Raw genomic sequence first — 21,165 nt, forward strand, 5'->3', positions numbered from 1 at the left:
TGGGCGAGCCCTGCGGAGGGCCCCTGCCACCCACACACCCTCCCCAGGGGTGGGAGCGGGAGAGCAGGGGCGCGCCAAGTCCACCTCATCGGGGTGGCAGGCGGGCTGGGCAGAGGCTGGGCCAGCCGGTGTCCGTGGGAAGGCCGTGTCGTCGGCCAGGACCGGAGCTCAGGGCCCAGGGCTCCGCTAGGGCTGACGGAGGCAGGAAGGGCCTGGAGACGCCGGCTGCTGCCGGCCAGGGGCGCGGGCGCGGTCACCCGGAGCGGCTGCCTCTTTAACCAAGGCAGGGCCGGGAGTCAGTGTCCCCTAGCTCTTTCGCTGGGGCCTGGGGAGCAGCCTCCGGCTCAGCCGAGGGGTGCGAGGGGTGCGTGGCAGGTGTGGGGCCAAACTCCCTTTGTCTCGGCTCCCTGGGGTACACGAGGCCTTGCGTGGGCCTCGGGGACCCTTCCTCCTGCTTACCTCTGGGTGTTGAGCTTCCACATCGCCTCCTGCACCCGGATGGCAGGGGACAAGGGCGGCCCGTGGCCCTCCACGGTGCTGACGGCGCTGGGGTGGCCGGTGGGGCGGGGGGAGCGGCCCAGGGCAGTGTTGTTGGCGTTGTTGATGTTGGCGTTGGAGCCGGTAGAGGAGTAGCTGCTGGGGGTGAAGGTGGAGTCCACCAGCTTCTCGTGGGAGGGCGACGCGGTGTCGCCGGGGCTGTTGCCCGCCTTGTTGATGTGCAGCGGGCGCTGCGTGGTGAAGGTCTGGGGGAAGGCGCTCCGGCCGTCGCTTTGGTAGTAGCTGACGTGGTTGCCAAACAGGCCACCGGCCCTCTGTGGGCGAGACGGGGCGGGGAGGTGGGTGGCGAGGCCGTGGCAGCACGGAGGTGCCTGCCCTCTGGGGCACAGCCACGCTGGGGGCACCCACGGCCCCCGAGGCTGCTCTGCGCTTCAGGGGCGGGTCTGAGCTGCAGCCTCGGGTGTGTGGGCATCACCCTGCCCTCTGGCTTCTCCGCCCGGGCACGTGCGCCTACCCTGAAGATGTCGTCTTCAGAGGCAGCAGACACAGCCTCCTTCATGGCCTTGTCCAGCTCCTCCTCAGCGGTCAGGTCTCCAGAGATGGCCCGTCGGATCTCTGGCCCGATGTCGTGCAGCGTGCGCAAGCCGGCCTGAAACCCAGGCCAGTGAGGGCGTGGTGCCCACTGCCGGGCCCCCCCCGGCCTCCGCCTCCCCCAAGGCAGGCAAGGGGTGTGGGATGTCAATCCGGGCTGGGGGCGTCGGGGCCTCTGGTCCACCCCAAAATGGAGGAATGCACTGGCCCGGCCGGGAAAGTGAAGGTGCATCTTGAAGGACACTCCAGAGAGCACTGGGGCCAAGCGGGGGCCAGTGGAGGGCTGAGTGTGTGTGTGTGAGAGAGAGAGACACAGCAGGAGGGAATGGCGCTGCCCGCCCCAAAGGCAGAGAACTCTCAGCTTGCTGCAGGGACTGGCCTCCAGCCCACAGGGGCGAGACGAGCGGGACAGTGGTCAGAGGACGGTCCCGGGCCTCCTCGGGCGGTGTGGGCCCTGTCCCTCACCTGCAGGGACAGGGCATTCCGCTGGGAGGGCTTGCCCACGAGGCCCTGCTCTTTGCGTTTCTTGAATTTCCGGAAGTACTCCTGGATCAGGAAGGTAGCGTAAAACTTGCCAACCGTGACCTCGTCATCTGAGAGAACAGAGAGGAGAGAGGATTGGAGGCAAGCAGATGAACGCAGCGTGGCTTCGTGAATTATTTGTCAGCAGCCACATTTTCTTAATTTTTTTTTAAGATTTATTTATTTATTCATACAGAACTGGGGTACAGGCCAGAGATGCGGAGGGTGAGAGGCTTCACCAGAGACAGAGTGGGGAGCAGAACAGGCAGATCAACGAAGTACACTGCTGAGGGGAGCAGCGGGCGGGTCAGGAGGGGTCTGCCACGCCATGTGGTCACCTCCCAGGCAGGCAGGGATCGAACTCATGCGGAAGCGGCTTTAGATTCTCAGTGCTGTGCTTTAACCCGCTACGCCACCAGGGAGGGCCATTTTCTTTAATTTTTTAAGTTTCGATTTTGGATTTCACGCATATGGTTTGGAGAGACAAGGTATAAAGAAGTAGAGTGAAAAGTCTCTCCCGCCCCATCTGCCTACTTACCCCTGCGTTAACACCTTTATTAGTGTCTAGAGGATTCTTCAGAGATCCTCATGCAAATGCTCTTGCAAATAAGCACATTTTTTTTTGAACAGAAAAAGTAATCTGTTGTCCAAAGTACTTAGCACTTAAAACAACAACAACAACAACAAACCCTGACATTTCCTGACGTTCCTAACGCTGACCCAAGCCCAAGCCTTTGGAGGTCCTTGCTAGGCTGGTCACCCTGTAAGAGCTGACCATTCTGCTTAAAGGCTCTTGGCAGCAGAGGAGTGGAAGAGTGTCTTCCTCCTGGCTAAGTTGGGGTTCTTGCAACCAGGCAGGCTAGGTTTTCTTACCATGTGGCCTAACTCCCTGCTGCAAGGCCCCCCGCCTGTGTCCTGAACATGAGCCAGGCACTGGAGAAGCCAACCACTCTCCACGGGGAACATTCCAAACCCTCCAAGCGCCCCCCTGGCTCCATCCCCTAGATCTCTGTGACTGCGGGGCCTGGGGCGAGCTGGTGGAGTGACGGGAGGGGCTCATGTGGCTCCTGCTCCTAGTCGTCCCTTCAGAGAAGCCAAAGCTGGACGGTGTCTCACCTGGCAAGGGCCTCTTCCCTGAGGGAGGGAAGCCCCGCGCCCCCTGTCAGGAGGGAGGGAGGCTGTGGGAATCCTGGGGCCCCTCAATCTGAGTTTGAATCTTGATTCTGCAAGGTTCTCGCCACGTGGCCTCAGCTCAGCTATGGAGCGCCTAAGAACTTCAGTTCTTTGAGCAAACTTCATCAAAATGGCTTAAGGTTCTCAGCCCTGCTGCATTCTGTGAGGTGATTCTCTTCTGAAGAAGTGTGTTTAGATGTCACAGCGCTTTGTGGGTGCATTACATGGCTTTAGAGAGCCCCTTAAAGCACAAGTGTGCTTTGCACAACAGCTCAATTTGTGGGGCTGGCAGGTGTGAGGCTGATTGTCCAAGAGGAGGAACAATCTGCTTATAATTACCCGAGTTAAGAACCTAATTTGTTTTTACATTTGAACACAGTACATTTTTTCCCCATGACTTTAATATATCCGGGGATTTCCAGGAATATATCTGCTGTGCAACGGGATAGAAGATTGCACTTTGTTTTGTTTCAATTTGATCTAGAGGGGTTTGCAGTTTGGAAACTGTGTCCCTGGAGACAATGTCCTTGGGTATCTGGGTTGTCAGCATCTGACCTTCCTTGGGTCATCGTGTGTGACCCACTGGGTCCGATCCCATTTGCTCTACACGTGTGCATGGCTGTGAGTGTACGTATTCTTACGCAGATGCATTTACTTCATAATGGCAAATGTAAATTGTCACCAGAATTCAATATTGTTTTATTTCCTTTAAGTACAAACCACTTTATCTTCCGTGGTTGCACATAAGCATTTCATTAATTAAAACTTCTGGTGTAAGGCCTCCCTGGTGGTGCAGGGGTTAAAAATCTCAGCACTATCAAGATTTCGCCAACCATTGCGGCCTGAGTTTGCTTCATGGCCAGGGAGTGACCCACATGGCACAGCAGACCTCTCCTGTCTTGCCCGCTGCTCCCCTCAGCAGTGGATTTCAGTAGAACCACCAGTTCTGTCTCTGCTGAATCCTGTCACAGCATGCCCTCTGGCCTACACCCCAGTTCTTATATGCACAAATAAATAAAATAAATATAAAAAAAATCAAGCAATCAGAAAACTTCTGGTATAATTGTGCCTAAGCATTTATATTTTGAAAAACAGCTGATTTTTAGGGGCATTGTAAAGCACTTGCTGTATAAAGGGGCTTGGTTTAATAGGGCTGAGAAACAATGACCCAGGAAAAACAAAGTGAATTTCAACAATGAGGGGAATCTCAGGAGAACCTCAAGATTCTTTTTGCAGGGCCCTGTTATTTCCTGCAGCATTCAGTCCAGGGCCTAAGGGCAAATCTACATTCTGCAGACTTTCCTTGGATGCTCTGTGAACATTCCAGGGCTTTGCATGCCCCATCTGTGAAACGCAGGACTAGACCAGATTTCTACCCTGGCATTCTGTGACATGCATCCCATTCTAGAATTTTCCAGCGGAGGAAGCAAGCCTCCTGCAGGCCCAGGGGACTCAGGAGCACATGTCAGGGTGGCGCACACGTCCCCAGGGTGCCAGTGCTGGAGGAAAGGAAGGACCGAGAAACCAGGCCAGCCCGCACGTGCCTGGGGGCAGAGAGGGGACCACTCACCACCCGCAGGGGGCACTACTTGGTCCAGCAGCTTCATGCTGGTCCGCTTCCAGATCTTCTTTATTATGGCCCGCAACTCCTCGTTGGCTTGTTCTAGGTTCCCTGCGGGAGGGAGATGCAAAGTTAAAACGGTCTTCGGCCCTCGGAGCCCCCAAAGTATCTGTTGCTCTGAATGGTGGAGGCCACGCCTGGCGACACTTAGCCCCACAGGTAGCCCTGACTCTCCCGAGCCTGCCCTGTCGCCGGCCCTATCCTACGCCATGCCTCGCCTTTCCTTGCCTGCTGGGGAGCAGACACCCCGCTTCCTTGGTGGTGGCACCTAGGGCATAAGAGACTGTAGGTGTCTAGACGGAGCTGGACAGTCACCCTCCAGGAGGGCCTAAGGGGCTGGCCATTGTCATGGCCTCACGGAAAATGTGGGTAACGGCAGGCCGAGCAGACTGTGCTCTCAGCTACTCCGGGGCTGGACTCCTGACCCACAGAACTGTGAGCTTGTGACCGGTGTCATTTTAAGCCCTAAAGGTGGTGCAATTTGTTATGCAGCAACAGGAAACCAGTCCAGGGTCCGTTTCTGCTAAGAGAGGAGACAGAGAGACACAGTGGCCAGAGCGCTGGTGTCTGACTTCAAATCCACCCTGTGCTCCGGGGGTAGCCCCTCACTGTAGCCCAACAGGAAGGCTGTAGAGCCAGGGACAGGCTCCTGGGTCCCTGTCCCCTGGCCCAAACCGCCTTTCCAGCCAAGGACTGCTCCTGGGCGTCCCCGTATGGAGGCAAGTATTGCCCTTCATGGCTAAGGCACTTGGACTGAGACACATGAAACTCTATGGAGCACATATATGAATCACACGATGCCAACCAGTCAGCTGCATGAGGCTAATTCCACCAATGGTAGCAGTCTCGAACTAAGCTGGGACGGTCTGAATAGTGCCCCTCTCCCACCCACGTCCGCCTGGAACCTCAGCAGCAACTTTGGTTGGACACAGGCTTGTTGCAGGTGTGAGGGACTAAGATGAGGCGTGTCGGGTTAGGGTGGCCCCGAAGTCCAGTATGGTGGTAAGAAGAGAAGAGACACACAGAGACACACAGCTGAGAGGCTGGTGAGGGTGAAGGCGGAGCCTGGAGCTAGCAACAAACTGGGAACAGCCAGTGTTCTGGGCAGGTGCCGGAGAGAGCGGGGGGAACAGGCCCCCCTCTGAGCTTGGGGAGCGAAGCCGTCCCCATGGAACGTGGACTTCCAGCGGCAAGTTTTTGTTGTTTTAAGCACTTTTTTTTTGGGGGGGGGGAAGACTTTTAAATAAGATTTATTTACTTATGCTGCAGAATTGGGGTACAGGCCAGAGGTGCAGGGGTGGTGAGAGGCTTCACCAGAGACAGAGTGGGGAGCAGAACAGGCCGACTGATGAAGTGCACTGCTGAGGGGAGCAGTGGGCGGGTCAGGAGAGGTCTGCCGCGCCCTGTGGGTCAGCTACAGGGTGGGGAGCAAACTCACACTGAAGGGGCTGTGGCCAGCCTGCAGTGCTGCTTCCTAATCCGTTGTGCCACCAGGGAGGGTCCAAGCACCCCTTTTTGTAATAATCTGTTACTGCAGGCCTAGGCAACAAACCTATCCTCTGAAAGGGTCGTCCATGTTTTTGCAAGACTTCATTTATTCTCATGATCCAGGTAGCTGTGAAATGTCACTAGCAACTGTGTTCTGTCGTCTAAGCATTTTAAAATCTCTTCCTTCTATATTCTAAAGGTTGGTTTGGTTTGGGCCCCGTCCTCTGAAGTAGGTGTTAAATTCTAATTCTGGCCCTCCCTGGTGGTACAACGGGTTAGGACTCAGCACTGCAGCCACTTCAGCATGAGTTCGATCCCCGATCCTGGAGCTGACCCACATGGCGCGGCAGACCTCTCCTGACCCGCCTGCTGCTCCCCTCAGCAGTGCACTTCATCGATCTGCCTGTTTTGCTCCCCACTTTGTCTCTGGCGAAGCCTCTCACTACCTCTGCACCTCTGGCCTGTACTCCAGTTCTGTATGTCTAAATAAATAAATAAATCTTAAAAAAATCAAAACCCTCTAATTCCATCCACTCTCCAAAGTCTTAAGGGTGAGGACTGATGTAAGGGTTAATTTTCAGGCTTCTCACATTTCTTTCTAGTAGCTTCTAAGAACTTGCCTTGTCTTCTGCTTTCCCCAGCTGAACATATCTGAGGGGGCTTCTCTGTGATGCAGTTTCACCCTGAGTTGACATGCAGGCCTATTGTAGTTATTCTCTTAAAGTTTTTATTTCGTTGTGATTCGAGGATGTGACATGAGATCTATCACCTAACAGGACTGTAAGTGGCTGATACAGCTTTGGGGCCCCGGGGCCAACGTTGTGTGTGAAGATTTCTTTCATTCTTGATTTCACTGGGGTGCCCACATAGCTGACGACCCCCCTTGTCTCTGCAGTTCCACTTTATTGAGATCGGCTCTCTGTGTTGGGTTCCTTTGACTCTGCTCCCTGGGCGCTGTTACCAGCAGCTGGGACCCTCCCGTCACCTGGCATCTGGCTGGCTCTGACTGCATCTTCGGCAGCTGAGTCCTGGCCTCGTTAGTTCCTCCACAGAATGAAACTTACAGCCCCCACTTCCAAAGGGCTTAAAGAATTGCAGCATCTTCCTCCAAGCAGCCATTCTGTCTTCTCTCCTTGGAAAAGAACCCTTTTCTCCCGGACATAAGCGTAACAATAATCACTGTAGGAAAACTGAGAAGTAACAGGAGGGCATGGAGAAGGAAGGTAAAGTCACAGCTGAGCCCACTCTCACTGCCTCTCGATGCTGACATGAAAGCGGATTTCCCATCTCCTCCAGCGTTACACACTAAATGTGAATTTGTCTGGTCTTAGAAACCAGCCTACTTACGCCTGTCTCAGATTGGGGTTTTGCTTTAGTTTTTGAGATTATTTTTCGGTCGTTGTTTCTCTAGTTTAGCAGCAGGACTTGAACCGTTTTGCTGGCGTAAGATCAGCTCCTTATTTTGCTTGTTACCGCGCAGGCTGGCTCTCGTCTCCCTTCGTTTCAGATGTTTTATTTTTTTCTGGGAGGATTTAACTGAGAAGGGGCGCTTCTCTGGGTGGAAATAACCCAGAATGCAACTCCCATGTCATCATCTTTCTTAATTTCTGAGTGAAGACGTGAACGCGAGATTGCGTAGAAATGACTCATCACAAGTTACCAGACTCCTTCGGCCTATCTGCAGGCCGAGCTCCCTCTGCGCCTCCAAAGGACAGCACAGGACAGCAGCCCGAGATCAAAAGATAAAAAAGAGGGAATAAACCATATTCTTGTCTTGTCTGGGTTTTGCCTAACTACTCTACTAGTTGGTCTCAAAGTTTGGTTCCCTTAGGAGTTATCCATGTAGCTGATTCAAGTCGTAGATTTCCAAGCCCATGTTTAGAGGTTCAGAAAGTCTGGTCTGGGGCATGGGACACGCCATGGTGAATGCTGATTCCCAGGCAGAGTCTTTCACCCTCCGTGACAGTGGAAACGCTGTCCTGTGCGAGCTGTTCCTGGCGGTGGGTGGCCTGCTGAGGTGCTGACTGGACTGCCTTTGTCCTGGTGCGGTCCAGAAACATATCATTTCAAAGGACTGAGGACTGTCTTAGCCAAGGTGCTGCGCGCCCAGTGGGCACCTTGGTGCAGGAGCTGCAGGTGCTTGCTCCCGGGAAACCTTTCCTGAAGCAAGGCCTGAGGAGTGCAGCCCATGTGAGAGTTAGCCCCACCTGGTGGCTGGCTGAGCACCTTGTGCTAGGAGCAGCCAGCTCAGCTGTCTGTGATGGCCTCCACGGCTGCCATCATTTGCCATCATGACGTAAAGAGCGAGCTGGGCATTGGAAAGACCGGTGAAATTGGGGGCAAATAAATTCCTTGTATTGGGGTTTGGTTCTGCTTCAGGAACCACTTGCTTTCCTGCTCTTTGAACCATATCTCATGATTTCAAGATGTCACCTGGAATAATTTCCAGGGCTTGATGAAAAGCTAGGGTTCACAGTCTTCCTGGTGGTGCAGGGGTTAAATACACGGTACTAGCAGATTTTCACCAGCCATTGCAGCAGGAGTTCGATCCCTGGCCAGGGAGCTGACCCACATGGTGCAGCAGACCTCTCCTGGCCCGCCTGCTGCTCCCCTCAGCCTTGGATTTCAGTAGATCTGCCCCCACTCTGCTCCCCACGCTGTCTCTGGTGAATTCTCTCACCCCCACCCCAACTTGGGCCTGTACCTCAGTTCTTCAGTTCAGGAGCCACTGAAGAAGCGGAGGAAGCATGAGCAGGCCAGGCCTTCTGGTGGGGGCACAGCTACCGCCGTGCGGGGTGGAGGCCTGGGAGCGCGCTGAGGGCCTCTGGGTGCCTCTCGGCGGGCCTGGCTCTCCCAGGTGACTCTTACCTTCTGTTTTGATCCTCAGGGCCGTCCGGACCAGGGCAAACAAGGTGGCATTGAACATGACCGTGCCGTCACTGTTCAGAGGCATGTTCATGGAGACCAGGCGCTGACGGGGAGAGGGAGCAGAGCCGGTGGTCAAGGAAAGTGGTTCACACAGACCCTCACGGCCGGGAGGGAGCACCAGAACTGGGTGTCTGTGTTGGGAGCAGCGGGGTGGGGCTGGGGCTGGGGGCGGAATAGCAGGGGTCACCCAAGAGTATTCAAAACCAGTTCTGGGGAGAGCTTGGCTCTGTCCTAAGTCATCGAACCTCCCCTCACAAGATAGGAGTGGCATTTGTCCTCACCGGACCTTTGTTTCCCCCAGGAATTACTGCTGGAAGGAAACTTAAACTACAGTACCCAGCTCAGGCACAATGGTCTGGTCAAGGCCATAGCCAAAGGCACAGCAGAGAGGCCCCTTGGTTCTGGATGTTCCGTCTCCCTTGAATTCGTGTCACCCCTTACTTTGCAAGCCACGCGGTGAGGGCACAGCTTCCCGAAGCCCAGCGGGGGTTGTATCCTCCGGAGCAGGGTCACCACATCTAGGTGTTTGATTCGACCCCTACAAGAGGGAGTGGGGGGAAGGTCAGTCAGAGGCCACGGACGCGGCCAGCAGCCCGGGACCAGGCACCTGTAGGAGGGACTCTCTGTGGCTAACTGGTAAACCTTCAAAACATAAACTTTAGACATGGAGCCGCCCAGTGCGACCCCCATCTCCAATGCGTCTACGGCGCTGGCCCCTCAGGCCCCTCTCTCGGCTTTGAGAGCCAGGATTGCCTGCCGGGAACTTACTTGGCTTCAGGATCATACTCTGCCCAGATTCTTTTAAATTCATCCAGATGGTGGGGACCCAGGATGGACCAGTCCCTTGTCAGGTAGTCAAAGTTGTCCATGATGACAGCTACAAAGAGATTGATGATCTGCAGAGAACAGGACAGTGAGAGGCTCTGAGGCCCTGGCACCTTGCAGCCACTGTGCCAGCTGGGGCCCGGCGCGGCCGAAGCCAGCGTTTCTAAAGACCAGCTCCATTCCCTCATTTACAGCACCAGCCCCCCTGGGTCTCTCGAATATGAACTTGACACGGCGCCCTCAGAACAGCACGGGCTAAATGCTCCAGGTGGGCCTGACGGCTTCTTCCTGCCTTGGAGTGCCAAGGGCAGAGCCGCTTTATCCATCATCTTCCCATTGCTTATCAAAGTGCCCCCCCACCGCCCCGCCACCAAAGTGTAAGTTGCTTCCAGGCCTCCACAATGTCCTCTGCCTCTGTCCTTCGGGAAAACGACGCCATGTCCAGGATCAAGTGTGGACAAGATAGCTGTGGCGACGCGCCCCCTGCCCTGGGCTTCCTGCCCTTTCCCAGTGTGTCTGGGCACCCCTCTAACTCATCCTTCCCAAGCGGCTCCTCTGATGGGGCTGCCCCGGCCAGGACCTGTGGGGACCGTGGGCTCGGGCTGCCCAGCAGGTCCGTCCCAGCTCAGCTCACCAGGAAGGCACAGAGCATGTAGAAGCTGATGAAGTAGAAGACGGCGAAGCTGCTGCCACAAGGCGTTTCCCCCTCTGTGCTGTTGCTGGGCTCTGACTCCGGGGCACACTTCTTGCCTGGCATGCAGGCCAGCATGATGTCCTGCCAGGCCTCTCCTGTAGCACATCTGAGGAGAGAGGGACGCGCTCTGGAGCCAACCTGGGAGCCACCCTGGCCCTTCCTCCGCCCCTGGAGGGCGACCAGCACTCTGCTGAATTTGATGCTTATTTTTCTCTGAATTTTAGGACACATTCACCAGGTCTGAAAATGTACAGCATTGCTTTGGTTGTTTCCAAACTTTATAGAAATGGCCAGAAGCTGCACCTTTGCTGCAAACTGGCTCTTTCGCAAACCATGTTAAGTGTCTGGAATTCAGAATGTAGCTGTCGTCCTTCCTCTTACATCCTGTGCAGGACTATGCTCTGACTGCACCATTAAAAAACAAATCCACCCACCCTGTTAGGTTTTTCTTTTCTTTTTTGTTATTACAAACAATACTGTAATTAACATGGGGTGGGCAGAATAGACCAAAATGTAAGAGAAATGTGCATCACAATGATTTGATAGTTGTATACACTGTCAAGGAGTCCTTCCCCCAGTCAATTCACACACCTATTTATCTTTTCTTTTTTGTTCGAGAACATTTAAATTTTACACACTGACCAATTATCAGTTCTAGGAGAGCTTAACATAATTTACTGAGTAGTCTATCTTGACTTACTGACTTGAAATATCCCCGCCCACATAAATGATACGTGTGAAGTAAGGGTCTCCAGCCAGTGTCTTCATCTTATGCCTCTGGTTGACTTCTACGTTAGAATCAAAGGCCCACGCGTCTTACTCACTATAGTTTAATGGTAAGTCTTGCTCTGTCAATAATGAGATGTTCCAATCGTTTTCTTCAAAGCTGTCTTGGTTACTTTATTTATTTATGTTTCTTCCATAGACACAGTCAAATCAGCTTGTAAAATCGCATGAGTAATCCATTGAGAGTCTTATTGGAATCGCACTAAAGTATAGATTAACCTGGGGAATCTGAAAGCTATTATTTAGCCCTTGATCAAAAGATAAAATTTTATAGTTTTTCCATACACTTTTTTTGGGTTATATTATTTTGGGATTTTATTTAACATAACCAAACAAAATGTTTCTGTTATAAGTGGTAAGTTTTAAGTGATACTTTCTGTCTGCTATTGATGTAGAGAGAATACCCTAGCTTACAGATCTGCTGGGCTCTCTTATTACTTCTGTCGCCTCTCTTGTGTAGTCTACAGAGACAATCTTTTAAAAAGAAATTTTATTTTGGTAAAATATGCATTGCATATAATTTTCTATCTTAGCCATTTCTCAGTGTATAGGTCAGGGTATTAGATCCATTCACATTGTTGTGGAGTTATCACTACCATCCATTTCCAGAACTCTTTCATCTTCTTAAACAAACTCTAGATCCATTAAACAATACTTCCCCATCGCCCCTTCCCTAACCCTTAGCAATCACCATTTTACTTTCCATCTTTATGATTTTGATTACTCTAGATACCTGATAGAAGTGGAATCACACAGCATTTGTCCTCTGGGACTGGATAATTCACTTAGCATTATATTCTCAAATATTGCCCATCTTATAGCCTATTGCAGGCTTCCCATTCCTTTTTCAAGGCTGAATACTATTCCATCACCTGCATCGAGATATATATATATGTTTTGCTTATCCATTCAACTGTGGATGGACACTTAATTTGTTTTCATATATTAGCTTTTATGAGTAATGCCACTATGAACATGGGGGTACCAATGTCTTGTGCCCCCCAGCACACCAAATATCCTGAAGTTTGTACCTCTGTTTTATGTAGAAACCAAGACTCAGAGAAGCTAGATATCGTGTTCAAGGTCACAAGTGAGGTTATTACAGGTTTGGCTTTGAGCCTGTTCAGCGTCCAAACCAGAGTGCTTTCAGTATTTGACTCTGGGTACCCTAAGGGGTCAGGCAGCTCCAGCAGGTGTGCCAATGGCCAGGGGCTGGCTCTATGGAAGCTACTATAAGTAACAGTGAAACACCTGGCTTCCCAGTCAGGGCATGAGGTCCGGCCCCAGTGTCTTCCTGTCCCTGGAGAGAGTTCATTGCTCTTGGTCTGCAACCAGACACTGGCCTACATGGTGCAGGTGACTGTGTGCGCCCACCCTCAGAGACCCACCTGAAGAGGAGCAGCACAGCTTGGGGGAAGGTCTGGAAGTTGTTGTTCCGGTTGATCTCTGTGGTGTCATTCAGGGCAATTTTTCCAAACACCTGGCAGGGGGAGAGGAGAAGGGTCTGTGAGCTGTGGGCAGAGGGCCTGGCTCCCAGCCCTGAGACAGGGCTGACCTTGGGACAGGTTGGCGCATAAGCTGATGCCCTCTGGTGGGGCCTCATGGGGACAGGCACCTGCTACCCTGTCCAGTCCTGATTCCAACCCCCACACTGGACAGGTGTCAGAGCCGTGGCCCTGGAGAGAGGGACTATGGCCCAGTGGGAGCTGGGGTGAGGCCGAGACCCTGCTCTGCGTAGGGGCAGAAGGCTCATTGGCCTTGTCTGGTTTTCTGCAGATTCCTGAGCATTTTTTTTCTCCTAAAAACACTGCTGAGAAATGATTGACACATATAACTTGCATATTTAAGATGTACAACGTGGTGATCTGCTATATGTGTACATATACATCACTGACTGCTTATAACATCACGTTACCTAACACACCCATCACCTCACGTACTTAACACAGTGCAGGTTTTTCATAGTGAGGATGTCTGAGACCTGCTCTCAGCAACTTCCGAGTGCCCATGCGGGGTATTAGCTAGAGCCCACCACATGAGTTTCCCAGGGCGCTTTCTTCTGGCCTTTTCTTTGCTGTCTTGGTGCCACGTGCCCAAGCATGCTTCCAGATTTAGCTCCTGGATTTCTGAGTGATAGAAGTGATCTGGGACTTGGGTGAGTTTAAGTCAGAGCCTCCCCCTTCCCCCCTTTAAAGCTATGTTTGTCTCAGAAGCAGGTGCCCTTGATCAGGCGGCCAGGGAGCTCTTTTCATGTAGAGGCTTATGAACCTTTGGCTCTTTCTGCAATGAGCCAGCAAAGGGATCTTATGTAAGGAGCCGCTGAGGAAAAGCTCCTGGCTGGTTGGGGGGGGGGGTCTTCTCCCGGAGCCCTGAGGGAAGGCTGGAGAACTCTGGATTTGGAGAGCCTGGGTCTCCTGGGCTGCAGGGCCATCGCGAAAGGGCTCCTTCCCCAGCCCCCGCCTGTCCTTAGTCTTTAGCACCTCAGGAATGACACTGGCCGGGGACGTTCTCAGCCCTCAGGCCCGGGCACAGGGAGGAGGAGTGCTCTTCAGACAGCCTGCTCCCTTCTCGCTGCTTCCTGGCAAGGGCCCCTCTTCTGGCTCCTTGAGGAACAGGAATGTAGTTCTCCCTACCAGGAACTGACCAGGCCTGCGGCAGGGCGTGGCAGCTTGCTGAGCTGACACAGTGTCATCACCCCGCCGCTGGCCTGGATGTAGCAGGAGGTCCATTTGGGAGACGCTCGAGTCCCTGCGCCCCGAGCAGCCTCCGAAGGTGGGAGAGGGACAGTCAGGACCGGGAGGAGGGCAATGGGGAACGTGGGAGGGCGGCAGGAAACGCGAGCCGTGCGGAGGCATCCTACCTGCATCCCGATCACAGCGTAGATGAAGAACAGCATCACTATGAGGAGAGCCACGTAGGGGAGCGCCTGCGGGAAGCAGAGACCGGTGAGCCCGCGGGGCCCCTGGAGTCCGCCCCCCAGCGCACTGAGGTCTGGCGCGGAGCAAGGAAGCAGTGCGATACCCCTTTCGTAAAGGCAATCGAGGAGGATCCGGATGACCTCCCCACAGGCGTGCACCTGTACAAGCAAGTTGTGGGGGACACCACTGCGGGTCCCTGCGGAGGCATGGGGTGCCGGCAGGCTATACCCCACGTTTATACAGCTCCACTAGTAACAACGACATTGGCTAAGGAAAAACTTCAATAAGAGAAAAAATCAGGGATGCAAATCTTAGTTCTACCACTGTTTAGCCAGGGGCGCTTGGGCCTGCCACTTAACCTCTGAGCCTCAGAGAGCTCGAGAACAATAATCACTACTTCTCAGGGAGCTCAGGGGTAAACTCAGGGTTTACAGGGCGCTTAGTGGGCTGCCTTGCACGTGGTCAGACCCCAGACATTTTATTCACTCAGGTATTATATGACCCATAGCTCGGGCCGCTTCCTTTGCCCGCGCTTGGCCTGGGGCCTCAGGGTCCACTAGGGAATTCGGGCCTCGCCCCACATCTCCGCGAGGATGCCTGCGAGGCGCCCGCGCCCCACTAGAGGGCGCTGCGAGACCACGCTACCTTCTGCGTGGGGCTCACACCCCGACCCCGCAACCAACGCCCCCCCCAAAGCCCCGGGGACTCAGGCCTCTTCCCGCCCACCCGGAAATGCCCGGGGCGGAGGTGGGTGAGCGTGTTGGGGGGTCGTGTGTACTCATTTATGACCGTACCTCCACGGGGCCCCCAAAGACAAGGACAGCCCACTCTGGCTGGCCCCACCTGGGTCTCCAGACCTCCTAGGGCTGAGTGGGGCTGAGGTGAGGGTAGAGAAGGGGGCCACCTGCTTGGGGGTGTAACGGGACCCCCAGGAAAAGGGGGGCTTCCAGGTTCCCTGTCCCACCCAGAGGAGGGTGGAGCTGAGCTGGGAGAAGAAAGCTAGAGGAGAGGCTGGAGAGGCAGCAGGATGGAGGCCAGGAGACCTGAGGAGGCCCGGGCTGCAGAGACAGGTGAAGAAGCGGCTCTTGCTTCCTGGACCTGGACTGGGTGACACTCGCGGGTGAGAGGCCCGCGGGAGGAGACTATGGCAGCGTTTATCTTGGCTTTGATTTTGCTCTTTTCCTCCCAGACCCGTCTGCCTCTGACCCTTTTCCATGGGTCCCCGCCTGAAGGTGCTTTTCTCCCTTGCTTTGGGCCAATCCTGTTTGGGGGGACTTTCACCCACGAGGGGATGGGTGGCTTTGGGTGCTGGATATAGAAACTGCATTGTCTTTTCTGTACTGCACACTAATATCAACGTTCCTTTCCATGGAAGGTCTTCTATATTTTGTCTTGATGAGGCAGAACAGCGGAACCTATTTAGAACAGGCAGATTTGGGGCTTCTGGGGTGTCCTCCCTGCCCTGCAACAGGGGGAGGGCCGCCATGAGGAGGCAGCGGCCTGGCCCTTGCTTGCTGGACTAGCCAGAGGCCTGGCTGTGCCAAATGCCCTCCCTCTGGAAGCAGTTTCGGCCTCAGGTGCATTTTAGGGGCCACCCTGGGCCCGGACCGCTGGGGCTGGCGAGGTAGCGGGGATTATGCCTTGCTGGCCAGCCTCCTTGCTTCGGGAACCCTCGGGTGCTCCCACGGGTTGGGGGCCAGTGCGGCCCGAACCCAGGCCGTGCTCTGCCACCACGCAGTGGCCTAAGAGAGCTTTGCCTCCCTCCGGCTTCACACTCACATAGCACCCCCAGTGGCCGGGGCGGTCACGGTTCTGATTCTACAGTTGTAAATGGTGGCCCAGAAAAGGCTGGCGCTCCCCAGCCTGTGGTCAGGCTTGTGTGCCCAGCGGGGAGGCTGTCTCCCCTCCAGTGGTGTGCCCCCAGGGTCCTGGAGAGTTTGGCTTGGCCCACGAACAGCACAGACGGTGCTGAAATGCCGACTAGAGGGAGCAGGACAGCCAGGTTCTCAGTATTCGGAGCTCACTCAGCAAATCACCTGGGCCCATGTTTTCCAAATCTGTTCTACACACAGCCCCCGTGCGGTCAGTCCTTGCAGGAGGGACATAAATGGCAGAAGAAAGCAGAACCCTTTCAGCCTCCACAGCTCCTAGCTGGGCCTTGGGGGGGGGAGGCCCTGAAAACCACAAATCTAGCCCGATGATGTCACTTCAAAAACAAAAAAAGCCAGGGGTGGAGAGGTAGCGAAGCCCAGACCCCTCCCCCAAGGTCCACTGTGCCCCAGGTCACCAGACGGTGCTCACCCCTTCACTCTCACCCGGGGACAGTGTCCCCTTGTGTGGGAGCCAGGGAGGCGCCGTTCCTTCCGGTGAGCAGGTGGGGGTGGGGAGGGGTGGCTACCTGGAAGGACTTGATGAAGGTCCACAGCAGGGTCCGGATGCCCTCCCCGCGGCTCAGCAGCTTGACCAGACGCATGACCCGGAAGAGGCGGAAGAAGGTGATGGAGATACGCGAGTTCTCCTCTGCATTCTGGAACCCATCGGCAATGGGAGGCGGCAGTTAACACAGCCACAGGGGGGTGGGGGCAAGAACGGGTGGGCCCTTCTTGAGCAACACTGCCCTGGGCAGGGGGAGCGGGCAGGGCTGGGTTGGCTGCACTAGTCTCCCCTGCCTGCTTCCTGGGAGGTCGGACAACCCCTCGGTGGTCTCTGCAGAGCCGAGCTGTGTCCGGCCCCCGCCCGTGGCCCTGTTCCTCCGCTCAGCCCTGATCCCCTTTAACCCTTGTTTTTAATCCCCACAGTGGAGCAACAGGAGAGTCCACGAGGGACGTCCGTGATCTCTGTCCTCCTGGAGACCGGGAGCCAGCACCCAGCTGCCCTCCGGCTGGCCCGCCTAGGCCCTGCCCTGCTCGCTGCAGTTCCAGCAAGGGGTCCCGTCCCGGCCACAGGGAGGGCTGCCTGCGGGGGTCCTGGTGGACAGGGTGGCTGAGAGCGCACAGGGACTGCAATCGGCTGCCCACTGAGTGGACCCTACATCCTGGCCGCCCGTGGCTCTGGAGCTGTGGCAGAGGAGACCCCCCCCCAGTCCTGAGCAGCCCCCCAGTCCTGACCAGCCTGTAGGGTGGGGTGTGTCAGGCCGTCACTGGAGCGAGCTCTAGAGACGTCGGGCTGTGTTGTGAGGCGCAGGAGGTCTGGCTCAGGGCAGATGGTCTTCCTGGGGACTCCTGGAGGGCTGGGGCTAGGGCAGGGTGCTGGGTGTACAGCTGAAGGCTCACCTTGGCCTGTGGCATGGAGGATCCTGGGGGCTCGGGCATGCCGGGGTGGGGATGGGGTGGGGGCAGAAAGGCTGCCCCCGAACAGGGAGTGGGGGGCTGATCCTCCTAACCCTCCTCTTGCTCACAGCAGCCCGAGGGAGCCACTTGCCTGTCCCCAGAGCTAGTGCAGCTCACCCCGCCCTGCAGCACCGGGAGAGAACGGACCTTTGGCCTTCCTGTTACTGTTCCTGTCGCTCCCTCAAGGGAGGCGTTGTCTCGGGGTTGTTACTAGGGTCCCCTGCTGGCTCTCCCCACTTTGTGACTCACTTCTTCTCTTGCTTCATTTTTAGTGATTTCTAGATCGGGACCTGCCTGACGATCGCCATGTCTTGATCCTGCTACTTCTGGTGCCCTGAGGGTCGCCACGCGCTTTTTGTTCTCACCCTGTGGCCTGCCTGATTCCCTCAGGTGGGCCGTGGCTCCAGAGGCCCCTCGCTCACTCCTGTGCAGAACAGCAGACCCCCAAGGAGGCAGAGAGCTCCCGAGCAGCCTTTATAAGGGGCATGCTTGTGCCCACGCTGGGCTGCGGGCACACACCAAGCTGGGCGGGTTTCTCCTGGATTTTAGATGTGACAGGGGGAGAGTCACAGTATTTCTGTTTCCAAACCTGAGCTGCCTCGGATGCAGTTGCGGGGGACCTCAGTGCTCCTGGGGGTTTGCGGGGGGCCTGCCAGGAGGGACCAGTGGCAGCCCTGGGCCGTCGCCTGCTGTGTATCTTGAAGTCTTTGATGCCCTTAATCTCTGCATTTCTACCACTGGTGTGTCTACTTGAAATTCTGTTTTCTCACCATAAAAGGAGGCTGTGTGCCCCCAAAGGAGTCTGCCTCGGAGGCCCGGGGTTGTAGAACTCAGCTGTCAGTTCCACCATGTTCGGGAAAGGAGAAAAAAGGAGAGGGAATACGCTGAAGTGGGAACTTCAGCTGTGAGTGTCAAGAGTTGAGAAGTTGGTGCCAACAGGGGCATGTGGCGCTCAAGACGGCAAGAATCACACTTGCCGTCTGGGCACCGAGCCCCCCCCCCCCATTCTCTAGGAGGAGAATAAACACATTTCAGTGTGGACACAGCGTCTCACCCAGTCAGCCAAACGGCAGCTGAATGAAAAAGCAGATCGCGACGGCTGTCCTGGGAAGTGGGGTACACTATCCAGGTCCGGCCTTCCCCAGGGGCCTCCCGGGGGTGCTCTGCCTTGGGAAATATCCCCCCAACCCCAGTCTTGTCTCTGCCTGCTGACTTCAGGGAATCGACCCACCAACCCTTTTAAAAACCTACTCTTGGCCCTGAAACCTTTCGGAGGCATCAAGGAGTCTTCAAAGTCACAGTGAGTGGCATCTCCTCCCCTTAGCCACAGTAAATCACAGACTTCTGAGTCTGGTCCAATGAGGCACTCAGGTTTGTTTTTCTGCTGCTACAGGAGAGTGAGCATCTCCAGCCTAATTCTAAACAACTTCAGGAATTTAATAAAAATCCTGGCCAACGTTGTTGGGGGACTAGAAATTGAGGCCCACGCTCAGGAACAGAGGCTGGTCGCTGCAGACACTTCCCAACAGCGGGGTGCAGGCCTGCCTCCCGTCTCCCGCCTGGACCATCGCTTCCTTCTTTTCCCCTGGAGCTTCCCCAGGGACCCCACAGGTGCCCCATCTGGATGTCACCCAACAGATCGGGATTGTAGGCTTTAGCTAGTGGCGTCCTCAGGATGTTTAACAGGAATGGCCCTTGGGTCCAATTCTCTCCCCGTGGCTCCTTATTAGAAGGTCAAGATCACAGTGAATTATCCCCTGAAGGAAAGCTCAGGGGTGAAGAACATCCTGACACAAACAGCACTTCACAGCTCACGAGGGCAGGCAAGGCGCATGACAGACGCGAAGACCACATGCAAGAGAGCCAGGCTGGGCCCCGGGAGACTCTGGGGTTGAGGGGGGGGTCAGAGTGGGGATGTTAGGGGGGTCACAGAAGCTGAGAGCGTGGTCTGGAGCTTGGTCTTACCATAAAGGGAGAGCATTGGGTATGTTCAGCTGGCTTTAAAGAAAGGCAGATAGAGATAAGCTGTAATGAGTCTCCGACGAAGATGTCCGGTACTTTAGGTCTCAGCTAACACAGGAGCAACAGTGGCAGGAGAGGGCAAAAGGAAGCCACCCCATGCGCAGACCTGGTGGTTCTGGGCCCGTGAGCATGGGCTCTGCAAAGCCAGGCCCACTTCCAGCCGGGCCTAGGAGCGTTCTGTCCACGCATTAGATAGTTCACCCGTGGGACGGAAGGCCTGGATTTGGGGCATGGAGGTTTTTGTCTCTTAAGTTAGCCGAGTGTCTTGAGACATCTCTGAGGGCTGGTGCCCCTGGGCCTGGCTCCTGCCAGGCACCGGTGGCTCAGGGCGGGCCCTCACCCCGCACAGCGCAGGGCAAGGGGCTTCTGAGCAAGCTCCCTCCGCTTGGAGGGAAGACCGAGTGCAGCTGTCATGGAGGAGGCACTCAGGAGGTGTCTCCCACGCCCTCAATAACGGGGGGCTAGCCCAAAACTCGGCGGCCCTGCCTACCTTCTGGTCTGGAGGTGCGGGGAGCCATAGCCATTGGCCTGACATAGTGAGCACCAGTTTTTTCTTTTTAAAATTGAAAACTACAGACAATTTAGGATACGATGATTAATACTTGGAGACATTATTTTTATGTGTCTGACTGCTGAGCTCATTTGGGGTGCAGGAGCTGAGGCTACTGGCGACGGGGAGCCCCCCTGGCAACCTTTCTCCCAGTTCCTTGGGCCTGATTCTGGAAGCTGCCATGTCCCAGCGCATGGAGCTCAGTGCCTGACAGAGTCTCGCCCTCTGAGCTGCCGACTCTTACTAGAAGGTTATGGCTTTGCTTTTACCCTCCACTCAAGTGCTTGCTCTTGCGTTTCTGTTTTTAAGGTACAGGCAAGAAACACATGGAATGGAAGTTTGAAGGATGGAAATGCACACAATTAGACATTTGCTTGAAGACTGGAAATACTTCTTTGATAACAGATTTCTCAGCAAATTCCTTTTTCCCCTATAGCAAATTGGTAGCATGTCCTTTTTGGGGAATGGGAGACAAGGGAAGAGAAGACAAGGGAAGCTTCTCCAGGCATAGACAGGGCACGTTCTAGACCCCAACTTCTGCTTCGTGATGAAGACCGGCTGCCAGGGCAGGCCACACGCCTGGGGGCTGAGGGGTCACTCGCACTGGTCGGCAGGCTGAGCTGGCACACACAGACACACACCCACACACACACTCACATGGGGAATTTCATGCTGGGCAAGTGTGTATGCTCCTGTAGAGGAGGAGGTTTGTTTCTAGGCTCGTGTGTGCGTGTGTGAGGGGGCTGTGTGTACCTGTGTGCACACAGGTGAATTCACACCACCTAGAATGCAGGGCACCAGCCAGAGTCCCCACGGATGACCCCACCGCTCCTTCGCAGGCCCACCCTAAAATCCCCCACAGCTGTCCATGCTACCTAAGAACTGCCGGGCAGGAGCCGGCAGGACCTCTGGGCTGACCCCGCCTGGGCAGGGCCAGGATGGAGACAATTTAGAGAAGCTACTGGGGCCCGTTGGCCCCACGGAAGGAACCTCTGATGGTTCAAAAACGTCAAGACGTTTTATTTAGCTTCTGGAACATTCCAAATTCTTCCTTTGGGATTTGAAGATATCTTCCCTGTTCTTGCTGCATTTTCGCCTTTTCAGTTCTATTTTAGGTCTCATCTATTGGAATCATTGTACTTCAGATTTAGTTTTCCATCTATTCTGACCACCTTGATCGTGTTTTATTAATACGTATTAATTGAATAATCCTTATGCTA

At 55.0% G+C, this 21,165-nt stretch overlaps 1 protein-coding gene across 16 annotated transcripts in view; it reads right to left on the minus strand.

Annotated features, from left to right (window-relative positions):
* The window catches only part of CACNA1C (calcium channel, voltage-dependent, L type, alpha 1C subunit), a 528,989-nt gene that overhangs the window by 9,726 nt on the left and 498,098 nt on the right, over positions 1 to 21,165 (minus strand). For all 16 annotated transcript variants that reach the window (XM_012732386.1, XM_012732387.1, XM_012732382.1 and 13 more), the window contains 12 exons: positions 19,339 to 19,371; positions 16,443 to 16,571; positions 13,987 to 14,052; positions 12,515 to 12,606; positions 10,281 to 10,446; positions 9,590 to 9,717; positions 9,263 to 9,359; positions 8,762 to 8,864; positions 4,355 to 4,456; positions 1,555 to 1,682; positions 1,013 to 1,147; positions 460 to 812 (listed from right to left, as the gene is read on the minus strand). In XM_012732386.1, coding sequence (XP_012587840.1) covers positions 460 to 812; positions 1,013 to 1,147; positions 1,555 to 1,682; positions 4,355 to 4,456; positions 8,762 to 8,864; positions 9,263 to 9,359; positions 9,590 to 9,717; positions 10,281 to 10,446; positions 12,515 to 12,606; positions 13,987 to 14,052; positions 16,443 to 16,571; positions 19,339 to 19,371 — 1,532 coding nt within the window. The remainder of the gene's footprint in view (positions 1 to 459; positions 813 to 1,012; positions 1,148 to 1,554; positions 1,683 to 4,354; positions 4,457 to 8,761; positions 8,865 to 9,262; positions 9,360 to 9,589; positions 9,718 to 10,280; positions 10,447 to 12,514; positions 12,607 to 13,986; positions 14,053 to 16,442; positions 16,572 to 19,338; positions 19,372 to 21,165) is intronic.

Source organism: Condylura cristata, unplaced genomic scaffold, assembly GCF_000260355.1.
Source record: "Condylura cristata isolate star-nosed mole 26May11 unplaced genomic scaffold, ConCri1.0 scaffold00034, whole genome shotgun sequence".
NCBI classification, from domain to species: domain Eukaryota; kingdom Metazoa; phylum Chordata; class Mammalia; order Eulipotyphla; family Talpidae; genus Condylura; species Condylura cristata.